The 21,288-nt window shown below is 45.1% G+C and overlaps 1 protein-coding gene across 6 annotated transcripts in view; it reads left to right on the forward strand.

Annotated features, from left to right (window-relative positions):
* The window catches only part of rbfox3a (RNA binding fox-1 homolog 3a), a 450,354-nt gene that overhangs the window by 270,688 nt on the left and 158,378 nt on the right, over positions 1-21,288 (forward strand). For all 6 annotated transcript variants that reach the window (XM_046414287.1, XM_046414282.1, XM_046414288.1 and 3 more), the window contains one exon: positions 2,231-2,325. In XM_046414287.1, the coding sequence (XP_046270243.1) occupies positions 2,304-2,325 (22 nt within the window). In that variant the 5' untranslated portion in view covers positions 2,231-2,303. The remainder of the gene's footprint in view (positions 1-2,230; positions 2,326-21,288) is intronic.

The raw sequence follows: 21,288 nt of genomic DNA on the forward strand, positions 1-21,288 counted from the left end.
TTATGTGTGTGTGTGTGTGTGTGTGGCTTTCTTTTCACGTGCTGTCACTGGAGACACGCGTGATGGCCGCCCACACCTCCTTCATGTTCCTCCAGCTCTTTTTTTTTTTTTTTTTTTTGCCGTCTGCTAATGATCCAGGGACACCAAATAAAGGGCCACTGTAACAAAATGGCCACCTCAGCTGCCCACTTATATCTCAACCCTCCCCACTCGAATCAATTCTGACATTTCATTCTGCCCTTATAGAAGGTAATGGTGCATTCAGAGGTTGTTACCGATAATGTTGAAACGGTATTGCTTGGTTTCATTGCACAGACGTACTGTAACCTCTGCTGCAGGATGGCTGCAGCTCCTCTCAGCCCCTGCACTCCATCGTGTTGTTCTCCCTCTCACACGGACACGTTGGTATTTACCGGCTCAAATATCTCTCCTCTTTGCACAAGTGGGAGCAGCGTTTTTTGTTTTTTTCATTTTCAGCTAACAAGTAACCAACCAGTGTTTGTATTTTCCTCCCACTCCTGTGTTCACACAACACCAAGTGAAAACACCCTTTTAAGTCGGCTAGTCAATATGCTGTTTCTAATATATTATTTACTGCCTATGGGCTGTATAGCAGAATGCGCTAAACAACTGTTTCGGTTTTGCAGTCATAATCATGTAGAGAGAAATCACAGAGCCAGATGTCTGGCCCTCGTTTTACACCATTTATGTTTTCCTCCGAGTTTATGTAAAATTCATCCTTCCCTGTTTCATTTATTCCCCCGTTTTCACAGGCTCAACAATTAGTCAATTCCCAATCAACAAGAGAAAAGAAATTGCTTTTAATTACTTTTGATAAATGACAAATTGTGTTGGCATGGCTCCCTGCAAATGCTTAATCAGGTGCGGGGCGGGGCGGGGAGGCGGGCACCAGGAGAAGGGATTTCTGCTGGGATGAAATCAATGCGCTTTCTCCGCGGTTCACCGGCTGGGCTTCTGGGCAACAGCCAACCCGAAGATACACAAGTCAGCAGAAAAAGCAGCCGCTGCATGAGAACAGACACACACTGAGGCATAAACATGCTGTAACGCTCAGATGGACGTGCTGCACGCATGGGCTGTGCGGCGGTCGGACACGTGGGCAGCGCTGCTCCCTCACGCCACATGAAATGGTTGGAGACAGTGATGCAGATGCACATTCAGACGCAATCATGCACTCATTTAGTCACTCCCTCTGTAACCAAAATAATAAAGTCACTGTCGGATCATGTCGTTACTTTAATGTAATAACACCTGTCTAAATCTGTCGAAAATGAAATAAAACCTGATGAACAGCCTCCCAATGTAATTACATCATCATTAGGCTACTGGTTTCACCACTGAACTCACAGAGATACTTTTTAACACTTTGACACGCAGCTAAAAGATGTAAGGGAAGCGTTTAGGTCCATGACTTAAAGGAATATTTCACTATAACTACTTAGCAAACAGCAGCCAGCAGTCCTGTCAGCGCGGTGAGGTTGCCAGGTTTGTCCCTGCACTGAGAGCAAAAGGAAAACCTGCACTGAACTCCGTGTGGCAGCTCGTGCCAGCAGGAGATGCTGCGAATGACAAACTGCTGTTCGTCGACAAGAAGTTCCAGAGTTACGAGAATTATTTCTCATTTCTAGAAGCGTACTCACACGTGTGTTGTGTGTGCGGGTTAAGCAAATGAAATGAATCACGTTTGTTAGTGTTGTGTAGTTTCTGACCTTCGGCAGAGTCCGGCTTGCTGCTCCTCCTGCTTTCAGTCTTTATGCTAAGCTAAGCTAACCACCGCTTGACTTGAGCTGTGGTCTTAATGATCGCATATGAGACTGATATTCATTTTCTCATCTAACTATATGGGAGAATGCAAAAGTCCAAAATGTTCAACTGTTTGAAGAAAAGTTGTTTCACCACAAACACATTCACAGTCGTATTAGCAGGATGTACTTGTTCATTATGTGTACTTGATATTTCACTATGTTAGATTATCACAGACATACTTTGTACCTTCAGTTTCACCTGCTCAGAGAAAACAGAAGATGAAACACCCGATTTGTTTCCTCTCAGTGGACTTTACCTTCTGATGTCCCACGTGTGTCAGGCTAAAAGTACAACATTTCCTTCTGCCATGCAGTGGAACAGAAGTGTGAAGTCTGCATGTCAAAGCGATCAGCAGCTGTGCGGTCAGTATTTTAATAGGAGCTTTATTTTTTCCTCTCTGCAGGCTTCGTCAGCACCTGTGGCAGCAGCAGCGAGTCGACTGACCCCAGCTTCAGCCCAACCGGCTTTACCTGTACATGGAGACCCCCAGCTGGGCAGGTAAGCCTCTCAACAGACCCCCTTTAGCCCCTCACGTCCGTGCATCATGCACTGTGGGTCGCGTCTGTCTGAATGAGTCTTGTGGTCCACTTCTGCGTCAGGTTTGTTTCATTTGGACGGAGCCACACTGGAAAAGTTTGTTTCCTTTTTGAATTTGGGTTTGCAAGGCCTACGCGGTAATCAGTATGTTCAATCTGAGGAATATTTAACTGAGAATCTCATGTTCCTGTGACTCTCGTCTTCACAGACTATTCTATCAGAGCCAGTTGTCGATGCATCTCACCTTCAAGTCACTCAGAAACTGTTTTTGGGGCATCATGTTAGAAGTGTGTCATTTCCCGAGCAGCCAGCGTGATTTGCCAGTTAGAAAATCCGATAAAAAACAGTGACGGCCCAACAAGTTCCGTGTTTGACCAGTCAGGTGAAAGTTGATGCTGGTAAATGAATGCGGTGCAGAGCTGCCGATGCCCACATTAAATTTAAATTAAATCTGTCTTGAGGTAATTCACTGTGAGAAGCTGATTACGTGACAACTGGTTCTGGGCTTTCTGGATGTGCTGGACATCACGTTCTCCTAACAAAACAATCAAATACAACCTGTTTTTCAACCTCTTTTCAACTTCATAAGAGAAAGTTTGGGTTTAGTGAACTAGTTTGTTAAGATTACAGAACAATGAGAAAAAGACCTCATGTTTACTATCGGTAATAAACAGGAAGTGAACAGTTGTTCTTGCTGACCTCTAGTGGTTTACTTTCTTACTACGCTGCAGTGATGTAGATGTGTACCTCAGAGTGTGTCAGTACACCATGATGTCACTGCTGGCTTCGGTATCAGGTGCAACGGGGCACACGACTTCTCTGCTTTAACGTATTGTCATCAAGGATCAGGATTCCTTTGTGTTGATTGCAGAAGATAGGTAGATAGACAGATAGACAGATAGGTAGATAGATAGATAGACAGATAGACAGATAGGTAGATAGACAGATAGACAGATAGATAGATACTTTATTGATCCCGAGGGAAATTCAAGCATCCGGTAGCCCATTACGGCAGTGTAGGTTAGTCAAAAGTAAGCAAACAAACAACCAAACAAGGCCTAACTGTTAGTGGGAAAAATGGACTAAACATATGAAATAAACTAACATACGCTACATAAAGTACAATAGAGTGCAGAGAAAGCAGGTCGACCAGATTGACTGTGTAAAGAACGTCACGGCTGTAGAATAACGACACCATCAGGGTGTGGACTGGTTCCCTATAAACCTCGTACTCACTCTGCAGCCTTGCCTGCCGCAGGGTAAGAATTCTCCCGGGAAAATGAAGGCTGTCTGTTGATCCACTCGGGCTGGCAGCCTGGCACCTTTTCTGTCTGATTTCATGTCTCCATCATAGACTAAATGAGGGACGTTTGTCCCGTGTTGCTGGAAGTTGCCACCGCTAAGCAACATCCGTGCACATCCGTCCGCTTCACACGGCAGCTCGAGCTCTTTAGATTATAGTTTGTTTCTGAGCACGTGAACAACTGATGCTGTTGTTTTTCTTGGAGGAACACTATGTAGATGTCTCGGATTTCATCTCCACTCCCACGCATGCCTCTTTTGGAAGCGAGGCTGCACATTCTCCGTGTGGTTATTCGAGCTCCTGTTCTCACCTGGCCTCACGCGAGCAGCCCCGGAGCTCGAGGAATCGGCTTCGCGCCCTTTCGCCGTGGATGCGCCCTTACTGTAATATAGCCTGTATGTATGCACACCTTACTCCCCCCTATCCGGCCATATTCAGCTAATGTGTGCCGGTTAAGTAGCGGAAGACTAGAGAAAGACTCTTATCCATATGCCTGAGAGCCCAGGAGCCAGCGTGATCTCTCCCCAGACGGAGTCCTCTGCCTCCCTGCTCGTCCTCCGTGGAGCCATATAGCAGGTGGCAGTGAGGATCAATGGGCCTCCGCCATTACCTCCTCTTCACTTCACATCTCCAGCCTCATCTCCAGGGGGGGCCCGCGGGGCACGCTGCGCATCTAGCTGCAGCACACCGGGAGAAATAGGGACGTTTTCCATTAGTCTAATTGCTCGGTTATAGTTCTATATTATTGCCGTGATCACCACTGTGGCTCGGTAATGATGGACCTCCCGTGCCCCCACGTATAGCTGGTGGGTGTTATGTCTCCCCCGTCACCGCCCATCCAAGCTCCACTTGCAGTGGGTGTAGAAGGAACTTAGTGCTGAGAAGAAAACAGGAGGATAAATAACCAAAAAAGAAAAAGAAAAAAAAAGAAACGAGAGCTCTTCAACTGTTTTGATGTAAGAGTTTAATCAAATAGCCTCAGCTATTTACATTCTCAACAGGTGCAGCGTTTGGCTGATTTATGGAATAAACACTGGAGTTCTCGTGCTTGTTCATTTGCCTCCGCCAAAAACTGGCAATATGGGGCTAATTTGCAATAATTTGCTGCTGCTGTGGCCACTGGTTAAGAATGTTTATATAATCATGATATAATAAGAAAAATGAAAATGAGTTTTTCATGCAGTTCAGGCCCTGTCAAACACAGCTTACGGACCCGCTAAATGATAATTACATTCCTCAAGCACAGTATTACATTTTACCCTCTTACATGGACTTTGTTCATGGTAAATGGGGGAGTATTATTTTCATTCAGAGGCGATATGACCCAGTATTATTCCCACATCCGAGCTCCCTCAACGCAGTCGAAGGTTCCCCCCCATCAGCGATTACACGAGAAGCCTTCCATCAGTCAGCAGATGAGGTGAGGATTATAATGAATTAATTTACCCTCAAAGACTTTCTTCTTTCTGTTTATAATATCCAATTTGCATAGCTCTTGTGGTGGAGACATTGGAAAAGCTTGTCCTCTAGTTTAAGCTGCAGCGGACTAATCGGCGCTGAATATTTCACAGCTGACCTGTAGCTCTCCCTACAGGTCAGCACATAAAAGCTGCTTCCTGTTTTGGATTCCCTCTCATACAGTAGGATTGTTACTCATTATCTGCACTCTTGTTCCTTAGAAGGAGAAAATCCTTGGCTGTGATTCCTGTTTTTTTTATTTTTTTTTTACAGGTGTGGGTATTGATCTTTGCCTTTGCTGCAGGGGAGTGTGTTCACTTAAAAGGCCCACTGATGTAGCAGAGCTTATTAAACAAATAGGCCAGAGAACAAGGCCACAGTCGCTTTGAATCATGGAGGAGGTTGCCCGTCTTAAAGCACCACTATATCAAATATGAAACGCTCTGCTAACAAGGTGTGTAATCTATTTTAATCAGATCATATTTTATGAAACAAGGAGAAGGTTGAACTTAAGTAAGAGAGAAAGATGGAGATTCTGGGGGGGTTGGGGATTGTATTTTGAAATTGGATGTGACGGCCGGGGACCATGACTTGATTTTACATGCATGGCTTTATAATGAAGCCACGCCAAATGGTCAGTTATGGTTAAGTTTAGGGGAAGCTGGAGCCCCGCTGTAATGGGAGGCTAATTCAGGGCCCATGACGCCTTGACAGGCTGCAGAGCACAGCCCGAATATGGATAAGGATGTACGTTAGAGGCTCTGGGGCCGAGTAAAGGTCTGTATTTGTCTGCAAATTGCTGGGTTGCCTGAGGATATAAGAGGGTCAACAGCAGCGTATTTTCCTGAGTGTACACAGAAGCGCTCACAGACGTAAATACAATAGAGAAACACACTCACTGAGGCAGAGGGGCTCGCTAACTGGCGAGGAGTGACTTCATGTTGTCGTTGCATTTCAGGCCATGATCCTTTTTTATATGTCTTACACTGGCTGGGTTCGTAGGCGAATCTTTTCAATCACGTTTTTTTCCCTCTCTTGTGCCATAAATTGTTTCAGATCCTGTGACACTAGACGTGGTTATGAATATATGAATATATATACCCTCTGAAGACCTTAGGAAGCTGCACTAGTCAGACGAAGTAATGCGCACAGAGATATTATATACTGCTCTGGGAAGCACTGCCGTAAGAAAGTCTCGGTCCGGATTTTGACAATCACAACAAAACATTTAAGAGCGAACGTCCACCCGCAACAATAAAAAATAAAATCAGAGTTTTAACCTGATGTTGACAGAGTCTTACGTATCCTCTGCTGTTATGGTAAATAAACAGATGCAAACATCTGCTCTGGGAAGCACCGCTGATATTTCAGTGATAAAAACTAATTATTTAATTTTAGTTTCAAACTGAGGTTGACTGTGTCATGCAAAAAGAAAAAAAACCTCTGCTGTTGATGTAAATTGTGCAGATATGAATAAATATCCATTAATAGATGAAGAAAGAGGCTGTGAGACCTGAAGTAATTAACTTTGTTGTCCATATATCCACGTATGTGATCTTGAGACAAGCACACACACATCATTTTCCTGCTGATTTGATTCACAAGCTTCCTGTGACGAAGGCCAAACAGATTCCCCAGATATCATCACCGCATCACCAAAGAAATGTTAACAACTGAACATGTCGTGTGCGTTTCTTCAGTTGCTCCATTTTTCAGACCTTGAATGCTTCCTCCACCACCACAGAGGCGATGAGGATGGAGGTGGAGGAGCAGGAGGAGGAGGAGGAGCAGCAGCAGAGGTGCCTGCGTCTTTAAAAGCTCGATGGAGTGAGGGAGTGGGGCGGACGGGTGGCTGGCAGGATTGTGCTGACGGCAGGGCTTTGGTTCAGAGCATGCCCATTAGAGGGAGCCATAAATCCTGGGCTCTCTGGGCCGGGCTGTGTCAGCAGTCCACTGAATGAATTGATTTTAAACGCCACTGAAAAAAAGAGAAAGTGCGATAGAGAGAGAGAGAGAGAGAGAGAGAGAGAGAGAGAGTGACTATTTAATTCACCCTCCGCCAGAAGCCCACACCCCGTTCCACCCCGCTTCTCAATTCAGGACTGTCGCTGAAAAGGGGGAGGAGGGAAGTCTAGAAACACTGAAACTGTCACCAGCAACGAGCCGTGGGCTACACGGCCCCCACGTGTTTCACTTAAACAGGAGGGAAACACACAAACCAAACACATAATCTCAGATTCCATACAGCATTTGTTCTCTCCCACCCCTCTAATTTTTCCTCTCAGCCCTCTCCTTTTATATCTCCACAAGAGAAATGAGACATATCGTGAAAAAAGGAAGAAAAAAAAAGGGAGGAGGGGAAAAAAGGCGCCGCTGCATTTGAAATTCAAATGTGTTGGATTTTGAAATTGATGTATGTGTTTATTCATTTACGAGCAGCATCCATGTGTGCATGCATTTATATATTATCAGCAGCAATGAATCGCTGCATAGGAGGCTCGTAGCCCATCTTTCTCCCCCATGTGGCCCCTCGTCTTTGTTTCTTCCTCGAGCCGCGGGCCGCCGCGTTATGTTCGCCACCGCAGGAAATATGTCTGCCAGCCGACACGCAGTGAATTGTGCATGAGGACCGGTCTCACCCTCTTGTTATGTAAACACATTTGCTATCTGCGCTAACTTTGTGCTTGTCACCGTCGATGGCCGCGCTGTGACGCGCCTCCGTGTGCGTACCTGTTGGAGTGTGTTCACACGCCGTGCTGCTGCTCTCCGCAGTCCTGCAGGAGGCTGCGAGGAGGCCCAGCTGAGGACACCTACACTGTAATAAACCTGCAGTGCAGCCGGGGGGAGGGGGGAGGGCAGGCCACATTCAGGAGTGTGCAAAACCCCACTCACAAAGTAATCGCGTTAGGCCCACCTAAATTAATACAAAGAGATTATTTTTGTGAGACTCTGGTGATGAATTTGGACTGTAAGTTGATTTATGACACCGTTGGACTGATTCACTATGTCTTCCACCAACTCCTGAGGACAAAACAACACTTTCTTTACCAGCCTCTTTTTCTGTGAGCTGAAAATGTGAATATGATGGGAGTGAAGCAGACCCTCTATGGGCCTTAAAACCACACAGATTAGCTAAACTAATCATAAACAATCATCCAGACGTTTCAACACTTTTGTGACCACTTCTGCTTCGCACAGACTCAGTACAGTCATTGGTAAACAAAAATGTAGATTAAAGCTGCTTTTGTGGTTTGACTGCCTTAAATATTGTTTTTGTTCACATGTATTTGGCTCATTTTGAAGAGTGTTTGTTTCGTATCAGGATGGCAGGAACGCGGTCGTATGTTGACGTCCGTGCTGTGCAGGGACACGCTGAGGTGCTGCAGGACGCGAGTTTTATCCTCATTTTTATACTTACTTTCATACTGCACTGCCTGTTTTGAAAATTTCATGCCCAAGTGGACTCGCTCCATGTTTGCTTGTGTACCTTATGTTTTGTTGTGGATATTTACAGTCAGGTTTGTGTGTGCTTATCCCGCACACTGTCATGTATTCGTATTTGAGCGGCGGATTTGATAACAGGGATGTTGACTGAAGTGAAACTAAGACAAATAAATCCATCAGTAACCGGAGGAGAACCACAGTGTTTCCCGGAGGGGAGTGACGGTCCTCATTCACTTGGAAACCAAATTTTGTAAGAACAACAACAACAAAAAATCTGTTCATATAATTTGAACATGAAATGTTGTGACTTGGAGGGGGGAGGGGGGTGGGGACAGCGACGGCGAGGCGGGGTGGGGTGGGGGGGACGGCGTCCTCTCTGGCTCATTACGCTGTTTAAAGAGCCGGCGCCTCCGAATCACCTGCACAGCTCCACGCTTCAAACAAGCTCAGCCACCAGGGATCATACATCAACTTCTCCATCAGTCCCCACGGCTTCACTTTTTCACCACTCGCCTCCCAGCACAAGACTCTCACATGCGACCCGCACGGCCGGCGTGGGGAAACAGATAGCATCGCTCGCTGAATACTGATGTCACGCCTGCTACAGAAGGAATAATAAATTAGTTACAAACCAGCCTTATGTTGTTATGCACGTGATGATGAGTTTAGCGCTGGGCTTGCAGCATCCGGCGCCCAGTTTTGTGGCCTCCACATTCCTAATGCATGGCTCTCCTCTGCATGTAAAATGTACACTTTCTCATGCCTAATTACCCACTGGCTACGGCATGAAGAGGACTCGCTGCGTATTACTGTAAAGATTGCGAGGATATTTCACTTTGAGAAATGGCAAAGCGCACAGGACTAAGGGCTTGATTACAAGGAGTGGGGCACACAGCCTCTACATCTTCCTTCCCTCATTTCAATTATGGCTGACTGGAGGCACGGCGCTGCCACCATCCTCAAATAAAACTAAAATATGATAAAGCTGAAATATCAGGCCCGGGACCGCTCCCAGCCTCGAGCCATGTAAGGCGGCGGATCCTCGGCACGTAATTACAACATTTGCCAATATTTTTTTGACGGGTGGTTCGACGTGGATATGAGTGAGGGGGGTGGGGGTGCAAGGCATGAAGAGTGTTCATGACACATGATAAAAAGAACATTTCATTTTACCTTCCCTGTGGATAACAGGAGACATGCCTGCACAGAGCTGCCTCGGCTCTCCCCTACGTCAACGTGTACGAGAGCAGCGTTATTTTTAAGTCGTGAGATCATTACTCATGTGTGAGATGCATGAGCTAACAGAGAGAATCTGTTGTCATAACGGAGGACGGCGAGCATCGAAAAGAGCACGCCGTCTCCAGTTATATGTTCCATGAAAAAGGCCTTCCTGTGTTTGAAATAAAGTCCTGTGAAAAGTGTGCTGTAAGCAAGCGTTTCTTTATTTTTTATTCTAATAGGAGACACGAGAAATGTGCTACAAAGCATATTCTTTATTCAGCTCATGTTTGCCCTTTTAAACGCTGCCCCTCCCGCGACCCCCTGCAGATGGAGGTGATGTGTGATGTGGCCGAGTTCTCACCATGACGCCCCCAACAAGGTGGATCTCCTCTGGTGCCCAGATCCCTCGGTGGCCTCAGCGCCCCGGGCCGCCACACTCCGGCCTCGTTTACGTCAGTGTTAATAACAGTCCGGCATGCTCACCGGGCCGTCTGCACCACACGGGGTCAGCACGCCGCATATCCGGTCCTCTGCAGGAAATCCCAGCCAGCGCTTTGAAAGTCTCCTGCTGCACAGAGAGCCTGAGACTGAATGTGAATAGACAGAGGATTTGCAACGAGTGTAATCTATCTTAGCACATTTTACATTTAGCCGTTAATTGCTTTGAGAGTAGTTCAAGCACTGTGTGTTTGTCGAGCTACAGCTTAGAAGATTTGGCAATTAAACTTAGCAAAAAAAAACAAAACACACACATATGTTTACGACACAGGCGTCGCAGGGCCTGACATGGCGACTCTCAGCGGAGTCGCATCCCCTCGTCCAAGTGAACAGCAGCGCTGTGGCCGTTGAGGAGAAGTGCGAGTTAGTTTTTACTTTTTTCTTTTATTTAATCTTTTTTTTTAAAAAGTATTGATTAAACTTAAAGAAAGAAAAACTTTGAAGTGTAAACAATTTTGAAGTTGTGAAAAACTGAAGCATATAACTCATTATTTTGTAGATTTTGAAGAAATACATAATATATAAATTTGCAGAGTGATGTTGGTCATTAAACGTAAAAACCAAACAAAAAACAGCTGCTGCCCCCCCCCTCCTCTGGCACGATTTACTGGGCTTCAGATGAAGCATCTCATGCTTCTTCTTCTTTTTCATGTTGTTATTTTCTTCGTGGACAGTTGAAGCAGCTCCAGCGGCTGCTTTTCAAAGTGAAGCAGCAAACGTTTTGCAGAGGGAAGAGCCTCTGCAGCAAAATCAAGAGCGATTCCGCCCCCTTCACTCGTCACAGTGTGGGGGATTCAATCAAAAGTCTGCCCTGTGACCTGTTCTCCGAGAAACAAACAGCCAGCAGAGTCTCCAAAGACCAAAGCCATCAGAGGAGGGCGGCTTGTGTGCGAGCTAAATCGTGGCACCTTTCTGAAAGCTTCCATCATGGAAAAATTGTTAGTTGTCGCAGTGGAGAGTGACTAGCATGGCGGTACATTGATACATTGATGCAGTGAACGCCTCGGACAGTGCAGTAAAAGTGCTGAGGTTGAAATTAAGCTGTTATCTCTGGCATGTATCACTAGGGAGGCAAGAAGCAGTGGTGCAAAGGCAGCAGCCTGTTTGCTTTACTGTTATTGCCTCGGCACGTCCGTCCTCGTCTGACTCCCCTCGTGTTCGGGCATTTTCAAAGCGTTTTCTGTTTTAAAGCAGGCGGCTCCTCTTTGTGTCCGTGAACGTCACCAACATCGCTGCACCTTAACGTTAAGGACTGAGTGAAATTACCACAAACACACACTGAGAAGAAACAGGCTTTTCTTTCTTTTGGGTGTTTTTTCAAATATTAAAAAGTTGTATTTGATACATGAAAATGGTTGCAGTTTTGGTGCAAACTGTAGTTCAACCGTGTGCTGTTTTCTGCTCAAAGGGACTCTGGTGCATAATCAGCAGATGATTAGAGTTGTGTCCCCCTTTTTATCTTCTCTTTCCATTAACACGGATATTCTAAGCTGTCCTGCTCTCACAAAGACTTGATTTACTGTGGAGTGAACAGTGTCCTCCTGCAGCAGGAAACACATTTGTGTTGGGGTGAGTCAATCATGCAAAGTAATGTTCTCCTTTTACAAGATTTATACATATTTTGTTGAAAAATTTGAAATGTTGAGCCTTAACTGTGTCTCTGGACGTGATTTGGTGGAAAGACTGCTTACCATAAATTCATCAGATTGTTTCAGTTTTCCCCCATTTTAGATGACCTGATGTGCGTGGTGGTGCATAGTGGGCAAACAGGCTAATCAATGTGCTGATTGGTTGTTTTTTTGCGACATTTCACACACTATTTAAAAACTGGTGAAAACCGTTCCTGACTTCAGGCTTCTGTTTCCTCAACATGGACACTGATTTACAAGACTGAGGAGCACCATGTGGAATATCAGGGCTGGCCGAAGTGGGGCCCGCAGGCCAAGGTTGGCCCCCCCGAAGGTTCAATTTGGCCAGCAAAAAGAAAGTAGTAAAAAAAAATATATAATAATAATAATGCAAATTGCTGTTCATACTGTTTTATTGTTTGTGAGATAAAATGCTTTTTAAATATGTAGGATCCCTAATTATGATTAATTATTTTTCATAATCTTTGCATAGCAAGCAGAGTTACAGTTTTGCTTAACTTGCAGTTAAGGAGGTTCTGGTATCATTTTATATTCCAACAGAACAATAGAACAAGGTGTTTGCCTTTGGCCTGTGGCCCACCATTAACTCCTCACTTTGTTCCTGTGAGGAGAAAAGTTTTGGGCACCGCATGTCTCATAGGATCCACCGCATCATTTTCATCAAGATGCCCTCAGAAAGGATGAGGTTTAGAAGGAAACCTGAGGGGGGGTAAGCAGTCTTCCAGCTACATGGAAACTGGGATGACAGAAGGTAACATATGTCAACAAAGGTTAGCTTACTCATCTTGAATTAATCTCATTCCCTCCTCGCGCTGCAGCGGAGCTCGCAGTTTATCCAGATGGTTGTGTATGTATGTTAGGGAGCCATGTTGTTTACCTCAGGCAGAGAGAACCAGGCCTCTTGAGGCTGGCCTTTATTCCTTACACTTATTGTCAGCTCAAAACATGTTTACCCACCGTCTTCAGTGTAACATACATTTCCACTGATTTATTACCTTCTACAAAGTCCTCATCTCCAATGAGGAAGGAAGAAACTTTCTTTGGAGAAGCAACGCCAGGATGTATGGATGGCGCTAACTTTTAGAACCACAAACACTTTCAGTGACGTGAGCTACAGACTATAATGGTCTCATTTGTTTACAAGTGAGGTAAACAAATGGATCACAATTAATTTGACAATGATATAGTGATGCTCAAAATGCTGCACATAGCACCTTTAAAAAAACCCCAACCTATTTCAATGCATATTATCATAAAGGAGACAGTGAATAATATCCCTGAGGCACAACAATTGATGTGACAGCGCAAGATAACGACGGAAATCAACAGATTGCTCTTTAAAGATGGAGCACAGATACCATCCTTCAAATTCTGGACCTCAGTGTTTTCACATTTCCTCAAAACATGAAGGACATTATGTTTCCCGGATCCCGAGATAAGTTTGCTCGTTAAAAGTTCAGGGCACTCGTACGTCATATTTGTCTTCCCCGGGTGCAGTGAGTGAGGGGAACATAGGTGGAGGTGGCGGTTCTGTCACGCCGCTCTGACAACCCCATGAGTAATCTGGTGCATGATAAACAGAGGGTCGAGGTGTCACGGGAACACCTCAGCGACTGGCACAAGGGTAATTACTCTTCCTGCGTGGGTGCAACTCAAAATTTTTGAACCTTTTCTTTCTCCAATCATACTTGATGGATTGAGTGGAAGAGGGCGATCATCTGGTTCTTAGCAGGCTCACTGAGCGTGGTAGGCCTCTGTTGATTAATGATATCTGCTGCAAGTCACCAAAAGCGGAAATTAAGTATTTCTGTTTAAATGTAACATTTGTCTCCTTTGCTGGTGTTGAGAAAGGCATTTGTCAAAATCCCCGGGCTTTGGCGAAAGGTGGATTTCCTCTGGGAGCATGCTGGGAATTACTCCCTACTCTCACATTAATGGCATTCAGTGTTCCTGTTTCATACCTCGAATCTACTTCTCACCCTTTCACCTTTACGACGTTTTTTGAATATGCAATCGTTCACTTTTAAAACCCTCAGCCCGTGTGATGGTTCATGTTGTAGAGACTTTTTCCAGAGAGACGAGGAATGACCTTGGCGGCACGACAGGAAGTGATTCCTGATGGCGTCTATGTCTGTGGCAGGCGCACGGGAGGGGTTCTGGTGGTTTCACTGGTTGAGTTGGGTTACCGTTTGTCCCGATGGCGAGCCCTGCCATGCTGGAACAGAACAGACTCCGGCTCCTGAGGAGACTAATGGTTACAGGGTCTGGCCATCGTCCAGTGCTGCCCCAGCCGCTGCCTCTCCCGTCGCTGGGATATCATTACCTCCAATGTGTTACATCAGACTCGCTTGGTCAGGCTCTGAAACAGTCAATACTCCACAATTTAGAAAATCAGCCAAGTTTGCAGAAACAAAGAGGCAATATCGGAAATAAAGACGGATATATAATCTGACGCCAGGCATTTTTTCATGCTGGGTGAATTATTTGTTGTCCGGATGGTGGGGACATGGAAGAGGGGAAGGAGGTGTGTGTGTGTGGGAGGGGGGGGGGATCTGTCAGGGGTTAGAGGAGGTGGTCAAGCGGCCTGAATAAACGTGCAAATCACAGGGCCCAACCACTGACCCTCCCCATCTCATACAAGCAGCCTCTACTTTTTCCATCAATGGAAATCTAATTGCTTGAAAAGCGATCAATGGAAACTAAATTGGTTTTGTGTGGAAGCGCGCATGGAGTAAGCTCTGAGCTGTTTTAATGTGTGTTGGTTTTGCATCTTAAATCACGGTAATATTTGGAGCAGGCCCCGGCTCTCCGGAGGGGGTAAAGTTTGGTAGTGTCAAGGCACCGGGGCGGAGGCACTCAATCAAGCTCCTAATAAAAATCACAGACTTAATTGTTTTTCCAAACTCATAAATCGTCCAACTTAATGGGTTAATATTAAGACTTATATGAGGACGGTGGGGTGCTTGTTTCAGAGTGGCCCGGAGCTCCTCTTTGTGGAGCTGCGACCACTGATAACCCTCTAGTGATCTGATATGACTAATCCCCTCTAATCCTTAATACACTCCTTAACATGCTCCTAACTGACAGCAGTCGATATGGGTGCACTTCTCTGTCTTATCGCTGATCTCTTTGTCTTTGTACACTCTCTGCAGCAAAATTCGCTCCCCGGCTCATCCTTTTGACGGCCGATCGCTGGCACATCTGCATCCGCGTCACACATGTGAGCTCTGAGTGGCTCTTGATAAGCAGAGGGGTTGATCAGAGTTCTGAAATTGCACTGACTTGCGGGTTTCCTAAGGGCTTGCAGAAAGTGAAGCGTGCGGTGAGGGATGGTGGAAAGCCAGACCCTTTTTTTTTTTTTAACCGCAGCATCTGAAACTGCTGCTTTTTGTCCCCACTTGTCTTTCCCGGCGGACGCCTAGATGGACTTCACAGGAGGTTGGGATGTGGCTGGTGGCTGCCGATCAGTGTAGCCTTACCCAGGAAAGAACAGTCCCAGCAGAGTAATTTATTGACAGCATTGAGATGTGTTTCTGGCCAGGTGCTTCTCTCAGCCATCCCTCAGGTGCTTATCTATCAGTTATCAGTGCAGACAGAGCACAGACCCAGGTTGTATTTCTGTCTGCTATTGTAATTACATTGTAATTGATCCGAGGGTGTGCTGGGCAGTGCCCAGGCTGTAACTTTACAAGGGCTTTCTTTTCTCTTGTTATCTGGAGAACTGCTACGGTATCGTTGTAAGCAAACCCTGGGAGGTTTTTTTCAACAACCTTTTGTTGTCGGACCAGAACCTTCCTGTGAAAGTAAAAGAGGAAACACAAAATGAGACTGGACATAAATTTAAGGATGAATACATAACCAAATGCACACTTCTGCAACCCGGGGATTTTGTTGAAGCTTAATGTTTCAGTTTTCAGGTTTATGCAGTCTGGTTAGGTTTGGGCACAAAACACGGTTAGTTAGGGTTATGAGAATCATGTTTTGACCCACATCTTCTCATCCCAGCTCGCCACATACCATCACACAGGAGGTGGACCTTGGCCTTCTGAGTGAAGGTAAATAAAATACCTGGTTTAGTCACCGCAAACTTGGTTGGAAAATTTCCCAGATTTCACTAAAATTAAAAATGAATTTCACTAACCCACTCCGTTGTCTCTTGGTTGGCAGCCATCTTGTCCAGGTGTCCGACCCCGCCAACACCTGATAAGAAAGTGTGCAGTCTGAAGGTGATCGGACACATGATGTGGAAACAAAATAAAAATATCTGTGGTTTGCTGAAATGTACAGCTTTGACACTTTACTGTGGCATGTGGGCTGGGAATTCATGTTATGAATGAAAGAAGTCAATATATGAACAAACCCAAAACATATATACATACAAAACAAATGTTGATTTGTCGCTATATGCTCATTTGTAATCATTTTAAAAAGCCTCAGACAAACAGAAACGCTTACATGTCAATATATGCTTTATTGGAATTAATGTAGATCCTGTAAATCCGAGTCTTTCCACTCCCACAACAACAAACAGCACGCTTTGTGAATCATTCCAATCACGCGTGTTAACCAGCCCTCGCCACCCATCAATCTTCCCGACGCCATTTTGTAACTGATGCTGAAATGATGTTATAAATGATGTTTGAAAATATCCCCACGCTGCCCTGCATCAGCAGTCGTGAGGCCTATCAGATGTTCTCCGCACACGTCTGTGAGCCGCACTCACCTCCGGGAAATTAGCAATCAACCTTTTAGCAGCCAACACCTGTATAAGGAACACAACATTCCCCCCACCCAGCCGCTCGTAATGTCAGGTCACACACTCTGCACGCCCGTTGTGTTGAAAATGTTATTGTTATGTTGGTAGTAATTTCACATTGCTAATCACTGTCGTGGCATGTAATTTGCATGTCGGCCCCTTCTGTGTGTAGTAACAACAGCCTGAAAGCGGTGCCAAAACCGTGAGAAACCGGCGCTGGTCCACGCTGTTGCAGCTCTTGAAGCTCTTGTGCAGTCTAATGTAAGTATGCACGCTCTCCCTCATGATCCCTCATTTATCATTTTGACACCGGCTACTTTTTTGAAGTGGAGAAAAATGTTGCAGTCAGCTCTTCCTTTGGTCTCGGAAAATATGTGCGAATGAGTGCGTGCGTGTTGGCGCGTGCGTTTATTCGACTGCTTGCGGAAGATAGAGAAGAAGTGTGTGTGTGTGTGTGTGTGCGCATTCCTGTACATTATTGTGTGTTTGTGTATATGCATCAGTATGATTAAGGAGCATGGGAACATGGCACTGGCTATTTACTGCTGATAAACCAGACTGTGCACACATTGTTGTGTTGCTTCGCCATTTCTCGCTCGCTTGTTATTCTTCTTTTTCTGATGCTCCATCTATCCTGCTTTATGTAAGACAAATTGTATCCTATTTTAAGAAGCTTCATGACCTGATACGGAAACAAAACATTTAGTTTTTTCCTCTCATCGAGCACCATTTTAGCTCGCTTAACTTTATGTAACAGTCCGGTGTCATTAAGGCACCTTTCAGTCCACTTATGACCTAGAAACACTGTTTAGCAGAACTCCTGACATTTACCTGAGCTGGGACTAATATCCCTGTTAAATTGCATCAGTAGGTATCTGAATAGGTATCTGTATTGATTGCCATGAAATCGATGGCTGACATTATGATCCTTCTTACAGTGTGCTGGTCGAGAGCCTCTGATAAACAGTCTGATCCATCTAGCTGCACCGAGGGATAATGTTACTTGGCTTTTCTGCTCTGGTGTGAGTGTGTGTGTGTGTGTGTGTGTGTGTGTGTGATGGCAGGTTACAAATGAGTTTGTTTGTGTTCTGGCCGCAGAAACCTTTTATGCCCCGGGCTGTGTGTTGTTGTGTGGGTGGGTCTTGGTGAATGTGATAGAGACTAAGGATCTGTGTTTGTGTGTGTGTGTGTGTGTGTGTGTGTGTGTGTGTGCGCGCGTGCGTGCCCATGTAGCTTTATATGAGTGGGATGGTTATGAGTTTGAGTTGCCTTTTTAGTATTTTGCCTGTTGTTACCACCCTGAGCCATATAGTTTCCTGTCCACACGGCTTCGATCCCCGCGTGCTCGCGCTGAGGTCAAGCAGGTGACCTATTGGTAAAAGTGCCTTGCGTGCCAATAAATGCCTAGCAGTATTAATCACATAGGAGCCCTCACTCTGTGAAGAGGTCAATGCTTTAAAGGGCACCCACAGAGCTGCCTAAGACTGAAATACAGCCAGGGCATCTTTCCGGTTGAATGTACCAAAAGTTTTATTAGTTCCCCCAATGAGGTCAGTCTGCCCTGCATAAATGAAATCTGTCGATATCCCATTATAGGCTTTTGGAACTTGATTGTGAGGCATCTGTCAGATGCATATTTCATTCTAAATTTAGTTAGCTGGCTGTAAGTAATGCATACATTACCACCAGCTTATTTCCCAGTGTACACGGCTGCAGAACATCTGTTTTTCTATTAAGTGAGAGATGAAATATTAATCTGAAAGCAGATCTGGTGCGAGTCAATCACTGACAGACCGCAGTGACAGCTGCTGTGAAAGTAACACCAACATGTCAGGTGTCTGCCTGGATACATCTGATCACAACGTCAACACGCGCTGTAGCTCAGAGCCAAAACACAAACGGGTTCGCCCGATCAAATGGACTGCTTTATTAACTGGGTCGATCTAAGCTGCTAATTGGAGGGCGGTTACAGTTAGAGAAATGCAGGCTTGATTTGTTCAAAAGGAAGACGTTCACATCCTGAAATTCACTACAGTGCAAGCCCGGCTGGAGGAAGTACTCAGCTCCTTTGCTACAGTGAAAGTACTAGTTCCACACTGTAAAAATACTGCGCTAAATGTTAAAGTCTAATTAGGAAAATGTATTTAAATTATTCAAAGTAAAAGTACTCAGAGCAGTAAAATGTCCCCTGTGCAGCTGATCTCTGATCAGATGATTGTCACTCCTGCGTTAATGTAAGCGCAGAGTTGGTTGAGGTGGATCTCGATCAATTTTATTCTCGTTTCATCTACTGACTATTTCCTCCCTTCTTTTTTTTACTCATCTGCATGGTCCCCGAGTCGTCCCCGTGTCGTCCCCGAGTCGTCCCCGAGTCGTCCCCCTGCACAACAGATGTGCACAATCAGTGTAATGTATGCCCCACATTTTCTTTTTCTCGGTGTTGAACGCTTTATGGTCAGAAAGCAGACTCTGGATAACAGGACTTTTAATTAATGTCACACTGAATACTAAGCACATGAAACTGGAGCCCACTGACCTTTGGATAGCTGATATAAACGTATCATCCACCTATTGAATGTTATCAATCCACCCAATGAATTCACTGAACAAACAGAGATCCATACTATGCAATTATTGCCTACTAAATAGCCCCTGTGAATACTTGAAAAGCTAATTGCATGTCAATACCGCTCAAAGGTGAATTCTATTGACGCGCAGCATTTGAAGAATTTGGTATTTGTCTCGGCTGCCAGGTGACGGACAGCGGCCCTCTGCTGGGGGGGTTGATGGGCCGCACTGGGCGTTTTTCATCCAGTCTAATAGTGCATACGTGGAGATGATGTGAAGTGTTGTGATCCCAAACAATAACAGCATATGTATTTTGCATTTTAGCACTAATAAATAATGAATGTTCATTTGGAGCATTTGTTCACTTAGACGAATCAAAACCACTTCTGCCGCCTCGACATTGCTTTTTAGTGTTGTGTAACACCGGGATGCACACAGCAGAGGAAGCTGCTTTATTGCATTGTGATTCAAAAGGCATATTAGTTCAGGGCATAAAACAATGAACGATGAATTGTAAGAAATCCACAGTGTGATTAGGGTGGAGGAATTCTGATTGCAGTAGTTTCAGCCTAATGTTTGCTTTACTGCTACGAATGTGGATTAGTTGTTATACACAGCTGCTATTGGTCTATTTAAACAATTTTTTTAATTAACAAATATGTTGTTGTGGCAGAGCACTGGAGCAACATTTGCATTTTGAAATAATGTAATGTGATGTGTGGAAAGTGCTTAGAGTGTGCAGACTTTCACCAACAAGCTGCAAAATCCTCATTATTTCCTACCCAAAGCTGAAAACGCGTTTACACTGAAAGAAGCGAGTTGGCTTAACACAAGTGAACCGTGAACGCTGAGTGAAACGCCATCATAAGCAGCCCAGTTACTTATAAAATTGGTGATAAAACGTTATTTCGGTGCGTTTCTGCAGGCCACAGATATGTTAGTTTTGTCATTTCTCGTTCAGCGTTGATGTGTGTGAGCTGAATTTTTCATCAGAGGGTGGAGCTTGGTCATGGTGGGACACCTGGACATGACGCTTTCTGAGACCACTTCAGCCAATCGGCAAAGCTGCTCGTTTTGGCGACATGATGAAGCCCCCGGACAGTTTCTGCGACACGTTGCGAGGGTTTCCAGTCACGTTTGTAGCAACAAAACCAGGTACCGTACCACGTAACCAGGTACGGGATTCGTTTCCCAACTCTAACCAAGTGTTTTTATGGCCTGAACTTAACCAGAGCGTAATACTGAAAAGTGCAACATAAAGTTTGCTTTGCAGAGACGTAGAGTGCTACCATGTGATCATAAGCTGTGTGTAAACTCTTTTCCAAATTCACGTCTGTACTCCAAAACATACCTTTAATGCCTCAAATAACCATTCTTTCACCTTTTCATATGCACGCCTGACAGAAACAGGACTGAAAACATTAGAGAAACAGAATTCCGCAGAACATCTGTCACCGCGTGTGCACATCTGAACCGCAGCGCTGTGCGTTGCCACAGCGACCCGACATGTGAGTGGGTGACTGGACTGTACGGCCCTGCACGTTTCCCTTCAGGCCCGGCTGTCCTCCCTCTTGAGCTAAAGATGCTTGGACATTAGCATACACAGGTTGTCACGGGTAAATGAATGACAAGACTTTCATCTCCCGATGTGTCAGCCTCGCTTAGCGGTGACACGGTTCAATGTGCCCGCAAAGTGCCACTTTGGTTGCCTGTGGAACCGGCGAGCGATTGAAACTCTGCCTCACAAAGATTACTTAATAAATAGAATAATTTCACCATCAATATTATTCCAGCTTTGTGACAATGTCAAAAGAGAACAAGAAAACAACCAATCTATATTTGTTATGAAACTCTGCCATCCTCCCAGCGTTGTGTGCAGCCACTTAGAGCATAAAGAAAAGCGTGTTTTTGTCCACGGGGGAAGAGTTTGTCACTGGTTTCGTGTGTTTTCATTGCTTGGCTTCTGGGTTTTGCAGTAAATTTCTGTCCTCCGCCGTGTTTTCCTCACATTTGACTTATGATACTGT

Source organism: Scatophagus argus, chromosome 16 (genome assembly GCF_020382885.2).
Source record: "Scatophagus argus isolate fScaArg1 chromosome 16, fScaArg1.pri, whole genome shotgun sequence".
NCBI lineage: Eukaryota > Metazoa > Chordata > Actinopteri > Scatophagidae > Scatophagus > Scatophagus argus.